The 7,306-nt window shown below is 36.0% G+C and overlaps 1 protein-coding gene across 1 annotated transcript; it reads right to left on the bottom strand.

Moving 5' to 3' along the window:
- Window positions 1-2,965: 2,965 nt before the first annotated feature.
- Window positions 2,966-6,108, bottom strand: LOC107190852 (disks large-associated protein 5-like). Its single transcript, XM_015579738.1, has 4 exons — window positions 5,744-6,108; window positions 3,409-5,664; window positions 3,190-3,327; window positions 2,966-3,121 (listed from the first exon to the last, which is right to left on the bottom strand). Exons 1-4 carry the CDS (start codon window positions 5,916-5,918, stop codon window positions 3,069-3,071), a joined length of 2,622 nt encoding a protein of 873 aa, XP_015435224.1. The 5' UTR covers window positions 5,919-6,108; the 3' UTR covers window positions 2,966-3,068.
- Window positions 6,109-7,306: the final 1,198 nt, after the last annotated feature.

The raw sequence follows: 7,306 nt of genomic DNA, 5'->3' as shown, positions 1-7,306 counted from the left end.
CCATTGTGCATACCAAGTTATTATTAATTCATTTTGCTCGTTGATTCTCTACACAGACTTGGGGTACGGGCAGTCGGTCTGTACCTATGGTACGGGCAGTGGGTCTCTACACTAAGACTGTTTGCCGGTCCCTCTGGTTTCTATTGAGAAGCCAGATATCGGACGTGTTTAGTCTTTGCCTGGTAAGTAGGATTTGGAGAAAGGCTCGTGCGTGCAAGGGTACGGAGTAGTCGGGAGGCTGCTCCGTAAACAGAGAATCTCGCTTGCACTACCATGCTTGTGTACTCTTTTGGTTCGGGTCTGGTACGCAGGTGACCAGCCCAAAGCTCCATGACAGTAAAAGATGGATCCGGGTTAGTGAGGTGTCGCCCGTCTTTCCTATTTTCTTAAACCAGGTTCTGGCGACAACACTTTCATTGCGATACTTGTTCATACTGTAGTTTAACGTGGCTCATCGTAGACTTAATAACTGCTTGGTATATAGAATATTAGGTGCGTAAACGAAATGATCGATGGAACTTTTTCCATTCCGTCTATCTCTTTCGTTTGAGTATTAGCGACTACGTTGCGTTTAGTTTAAGTTATTTTGTATTAATAGCATTAATTCGTATTAATTAGAATATTAAGATAATATTAGTTCTAAGCTGAAGAACGAAGACAACCGACGAGGGAACTTAGTTTTTTATAGGTTTAGGCTCATGAAAGAAGTCATCCGCCGAGGGATTTTAGTACAGATAGTATTACATAGTTACGATTTAAGTTATTTATAAGGTTTATTGTGAAAGTTGGGAAGATGTAGAACTTGTGATTCCATGTACCTGCCGTGGGCCTCCACTCACAGCAACCTTCTCGTGGTGAGGCCTGGGCAATCGGTATTATCATCAGTAAAGTAGTTTAAACTGATGACAATATCGAGCTAATGGCTGCGAACTTCGAATCTATCTCATAAAACCACGTTCTATATTATATCGAACTAAGATTATTTTAGAAATCGATATGAGATTCAAAGTGTAAAAATGTCTAGTACTTTGAATGTTTTGGAAAAGTATTCGAGATAAAGATGTATGGAACTACTGAAAATTACTTTAGATTCCTTCTCCTGATTCTGTAAATTCTTTGATTGGAATATGAATGTTGCTGGAAGTATGAACATTTTCACAGGACAATGATATAAATGGAACTTTAAAACTTTTTTAAGTGTTACAGTGATATTTCGTTATATGTTCCATAATGTCAATAATATTGATTTTCTTGCAACATTCATAATTATTACAAATGTCAATGTAACGAAATATGTTTTATGCGATGTTTATGGTTTAGGTCTATCCTATACCTAGTCGGTGCCGTGAGTATTTTACCCAAGCCGTGATTGGCTGACACTCCATGCGCGCGGATTGCCATCATTTGGGTCAATTTTTAAACGCTTATAACTAACAAACGAAGCATTTGTCGTAATTTCGTATGCAACATCCATAATTATTACAAATGTCAATATAACGAAATATCTTTTATGCGATGTTTATGGTGTAATAAAAATCTGTGTTTCGATTACGTTTTTGATACGTATTACTCACTTATATGTAATAATATAGAATAAAAATATACTGTTAGTCCGATATTTGAAATTAAACTGTTGTAATAACAATGGAATAATAAAATATTTTACTCAAATGTACATAATAATACATATAGATATTCATAAAAACAATATTAAACGCAATAATTTTTTTGTACGCGAGAAAAAACCAATAGGTCCGTCGGGAGTGGAACCCAAGACTCCTTTCTACATAATACGTTTACTTTACAGCGAACGGACGGAAGAGAATCCGTTCACGACCATGGTCCCTTCGATGATTTTCCGACACACCGAACCATAGACATATATGTACAGACGGAGCATAAGCTACCACTTTTGGCGAGGGGCCCGTAGGATTGGAGGGGAAAAGACAGCGGTCGTTAGATATACGTCGGTTAGCTTTGGATGCATTCGGCTCGTTATTAATGGCTGGTGGGCTGTGTGCCGTACTATTATTTAATACTTTATACTATTTATTAATTTTGTTAAATACATATATCTATACAAACTACATGACATACGGAATTTTTAACGTATAATAAGTATATTCTTTTCATCTCTCATAGCATACATATATGTAACGTGATTGTATACCCGAATAGCACCGAAAAGGAACGAAGTTACCCGATTTATAACTAACCACCCCCTTGCCGCGAATCTTACTCCCCGGCTCAGTTCATGCTCTGTCTATATATGTCTATGCACAGTCCACCAGCCTCGAATCGAGCCGAATGCATCCGAAGCTAACCGACGTACCTCTAACGACCGCTGGCTTTTTCCCCTCCAATCCTATGGTCCCCTCGCCCAAAGTGGTAGCTTATGCTCCGTCTATATATGTCTGTGGTCCATGCCTATATCTATCCATAGTATATAGATCAGTGCATAACATGCGTGCACTGCACGCCGTGCAGCATTTTTTCTCCTCATCGCGCACCAGACGCTTTCTCTCCACCCTCTGCAATATGCAAGCGAGAGGAATGACTCCATCGCTACTTCCGTCCTTCGGTTTCGCTTCATCCCTACCATAAGACCGCGCTGTCTATTATCACCGACGAGGTCGTCGGTGATGAAACTTCCAAGACAGAGAAGTCAAACCTAAATTAAAGGAACATCCGGTCTTAAACGGACCAAAAATGCATCAGTTTTCAAGATGTATCGAACAAGACTTATGAAATAGCGGGTCATAGAATTTTTGTTATTAATAGAATACATGTACAAGAACATTTTACAGTAAATAAAAGTATGTTATCAGGAATAAAAGTATGTTATCAGGAATAAAAGCTTGTTCCGGCGCAAACTACTCATGTGTGTCCAAGAATTATGAAAAATAGTTTATCTGAATTCGCAATTTCAAATAATTCTTAAAGTTAAAATAATGTGACAGTGTGTAAAAGGCACTATAAGGTGTTAATAATGTTAATGTATAAAAATGTACGTTGAGATTAAAACTTTTGTACTACGTACACATGTCCTATAATTAAAAAATATTCCATTACACCATGGTGATTGTTTTTCTGTTCCGCGATCGTCTGATGCGTTCAGGAGCTGAAATAAATCATGTTAATGAATAATTGCCCTTATAGATTTAATACAGAAATAAAAAAAATAATTACGTGTTTCAGATGTTTCATGCGATGTAGAATCTTGACTGGCTATATTTTTTTCCTCTTCACTAATCTGTTTCTTATTACGTTTAGTATGAGGAGTCAGAGGAAATACAACTTTTTCTACGCAAATACTGCACTTTTCACCTGTAATAAACTGTATTTATTAAAAAAAGTACAATTCACCAAAAATAGAATAATTAGCAACCTGCAAAGAATTGTCATTACCAGAGAACTTAACACTTCTCCTGGATTTGCTCTTCTCACTTTTCTCATGTAAACTCACATTGCCAATAGCATCACATATATTAATCTCAGAATTATTATTTTCTTTATGGTCTGATTCTGGTACGCTTATAGATAGTTGCCTAGAAAATCTACTCTTCTCTTTGGATGTGTTTGTAGAGGTAATGGCTCTATTCCTTAGGATTCTTATATTTTCATCTGCAGTGTCTGCATTTTCTTTGAATGGTGTAGAAGCAACTATCGATTTACGACTTCCAACACTTTCATCCATAGCGTTTTGTCTTCTCAAAGTTCTTCTTCGTGATGAATTACTTGGACTACTATGTCCTTGCAGTGGTGTTGCAGTTGTTACCTTTACAGATGGTAGTTTCATTATACGATCTTTTGTAGACTTCTTAACTTCACAATGTTTTTTCATATCAAATATATTTGCTGAGTCTTCGAAGCTACCATCATCATAAGTTAGCTTCCTTTCTGCATGTATTGGTACATCCTCAGTTGGACTATCAAAGTCAATACTATCTATTTTAACCAATGCTGCAGCCAAATCCATTTTCACTTGTGTTTCTTCATTAATTGGTACTTCATTTAGAACTACAGTATCATTGAAATTAACTTTATGTGTTGACTTTGCATGACATTCGACCTCACTTGTGTTCTTTGATTGTTTCAATATACTTTTTCCTGGAGTTTGACCAGAGTTAACATAAGATATTGTTTCGTCTAGTTGAATTTCTGGTGTTTTACACATCTGACTTATTTTCATTACAATTAAGGGACTTTTATGTTTCTTTGTTTCTGACAATTGCACTTTTTGCAGCAAACTTAATCTTGTTTTATCATGCTTGATAGATGAAAATTTGGTATCAGTGGAACCAATTGATCTTCTGGTTTTGTATTTTACATTGGGACTGTTTTCATTTTTTTCATCCTTATTACTTGAAATTTTGTTCTCTAAAATTTCAGGTTCTTCCATTGAATTATCATTTTGTGCTTTCTTAGTCATTTTCTCTTTCCTTTTTGTTAAGAATGCCCTAATTGAACTAGGTTTCGTAGACACTGTTTTCTTCTTTGTAACAGTTTTCTTTTTTACAACAGGCTTGCTAACAACAGACAACTGCTCTTCTTCCCATCCTTTTGAACGAAGCTGTTCCAACTTTTCAAATCGTAAATCACAATTTTCTATCTCCATATGCACTATGTCCCAGAATCCTTGCAAGTCATTACATGTAACTAACCTTTCTCCTTTTCCTGTCTCACAATTGGAAACTAAACTACGAAATCTTTCAAACTTTTTACTTATTAGCAAATTAGTTTGTCCAATAGCCTGATTAATTAGATACTGACCATCTTCTGTGATCCCCAGTTCTTCCTTTACCTGTCTCCATTTATCACACAATTCATTCAGTCTATCTATTTCTCTGTTTAAAAGAAACTTAAAATATTGCGCAGTACGTTCTTCTGCTTCAATTGAAATGTTCAGACCTTTCATAACCGTATCCTTTGTTGGAATCTCATCACTTGTTGAACGGCTAAGACTGAAACCACGCTTTATCTGCTGCTCCTTTCTAGCATTGCTTTTTCCACGACTTGAAACTACATATGGTGAGTAGAAAACTGGTTCACTGGATAAATTGGGATTTACTGATTTAGGTGTTGTATTATTATTGGAAGAAGATTGTGTTCCTTTAGCACTGTTATCAAGTATTGCAGGAGTGTTTTTAGTGCTATTATTTAATACTTCACTAACTTCTACATTGCTACCAATATTTGTTTTGGGAGTATTATTAAATGACATACTATATGATTCGCGCCCAAACAATTGTATATGAGGTAATCCCTCTGGTGGTTTAAATGTATGACCTTCAGGAACAAAAGATGTTGCTAGTACCGCAGAGACATGGTGCTTTTTATTTTGATCCGGTTCTGAACCTTTTATGGAAAGTTTTGTTACTTCCTTCAAACGAGCTTTATACCTTAATCTTTTCTCTGTAGCCCTAGTAATTCTTTTTACGGTTGAAGATGCATTTTCTACATTTGAGTCACATACATTTTTATGTGACCCAACTGATGTAACAGGTACGCCTTGTGCAATAGGAGAATATATTTTGTGGTGAACTATACCAACCACAAAAGCAGGTTTCTTTTTCAAACTTTCCATTCTCTTACGTCTATCGCGGTCTGCTTTCCATTTTAGTAGCCTTGTCATACGGTCTGCCTTATGAGGTACCTCTGGTTCTAAAATCGATATATAATCACATAACGAACAGTGGTATAAGTGAGAACACATTAAACATCACCGATGCACTGTACAAACCTTCATTTAATGTTGAGTTAGCCGATGGATTCAATATATTTCTATTTTCATTAAAAATTTTGACCCTTTGATTTTTGCGCAACTTTTCATGTTTTTCGGCGCGAATAATTCGACCTCTGTTATTGTCCCCGAAACCGAATGTTTTTTCTTTATACTGGTCTCGAAAAGTGGTCATTGCAAATGATATTAATAAGTATGAAAGTCAAATTAAGATGCTCAGCTCTTATTAACCGTTCAACGGAAAATAGTTTTAAAATTGTGATTGATACGTTACATTTACAATATGGCGTCTGTTTATTAGTGGCTGCGTTCAGAACAGTTCAGAAGACCACTGAACTCTATACTACCTGGAATGCGCACTACAGTGAGCAGAGACGACCAAATCCGGCCCAAGAGAGATATCATGCAAGTGGTATCTGCATCCTTTATTAATGTGGTACTACCCTGTGTAAACTTAGGTCTAGCAGGTATAAGTATGTACTACCTTGAACTCATGCATACGACTCGACTTTAATACTTCATTTATGTAATAATTTCATGTAAAAAAATGCCAGAATAAAGAAAGTACATTAGATATATCTATGTTCAACTTTCAAATGAAATTATATCTCTACACATATACATATACATGTCCATGTACATATTCACGCTCAATGAAGAAAGAGGAACTTTTGCCGAATAAACCCTGTAAACGTAAACTTCTGTTGATGCGACTATATTTCAGAGTGACATATAGTAAGAATGAGACACAGATACCCGTTCAGTCGTTCTCTTTCTACAAGGCAGGGCCATTTCTTATACCCGTAGTGCGCATTCCAGGTAGTATAGAGTTTGTTGGGATCCTCGCTCATGTCACGTAGCGGTGTATGTCGTAAGCTCCAGAGGTGCGAAATTTGAATCGAATGACACATGTAATAGGAAAGGAGGGTAAAGGGGAAGTTGACACAGATTGGAGAAGTGTGAAACCTGTTAGAGATCCTTTTAATAAACGCATTACAAGATTATAAAATATATATATTCTCTTAGAATCGAATGTTTAAACATTTGCCAGTTGCCGTCGCCTCCTATCCTACTACTCAGAATTATTGCAGATATGTAAATCGCTCGTTATTGATAACCGGGAAGAAACGCATCAACGAATCAGGATAAATCTTTCAAAATTAATAATTATAAGATTGGTCAGTAGTAACTAAGGACATCTTGTAATTAAACAAGAAGGTGAATGAAGAGACATGAAAAGACATTGATTCCATCGATAACATTGTAACGGAAAGGACGTATAAAATTACCTTTATTAATTTAATTCGTTTTCCTTTATAATTAGTTTAAAATCGTTTATTGTAATAGTTCAAATATAGTTTTAGAGTTTTAATTTAAATCCTTATTGCAGCTTATCATTATCGTTAAAATTTCCTTTTACTTTACAATTATCTATAAAGTTAACGCGTTTCACTCTTCAATTACATTTACACTCAGGATTCCCTGAGGGCCCACGCAACAAATTCAGTGCAGAAGACACAACCGTTGCCCAACCGTTGAGTGATTTCACTAGATTTGACTCTG

The sequence above is a fragment of the Dufourea novaeangliae genome, unplaced genomic scaffold (genome assembly GCF_001272555.1).
Source record: "Dufourea novaeangliae isolate 0120121106 unplaced genomic scaffold, ASM127255v1 scaffold205, whole genome shotgun sequence".
Taxonomy (NCBI): domain Eukaryota; kingdom Metazoa; phylum Arthropoda; class Insecta; order Hymenoptera; family Halictidae; genus Dufourea; species Dufourea novaeangliae.
Note: the sequence above shows the minus strand (reverse complement) of the source record. Positions and strands in the feature narration are given on the sequence as shown.

Bases quoted from the DNA above. Each gene is read 5' to 3' on its own strand.
- LOC107190852 (XM_015579738.1), bottom strand. From the start codon at position 5,918: ATGACCACTTTTCGAGACCAGTATAAAGAAAAAACATTCGGTTTCGGG. The intron at 5,665-5,743 runs GTTTGTACAGTG...TATCGATTTTAG, and splicing joins TAACTCAACATTAAATGAAG to AACCAGAGGTACCTCATAAG. The intron at 3,328-3,408 runs GTAATGACAATT...AGTTTATTACAG, and splicing joins GAGAAGTGTTAAGTTCTCTG to GTGAAAAGTGCAGTATTTGC.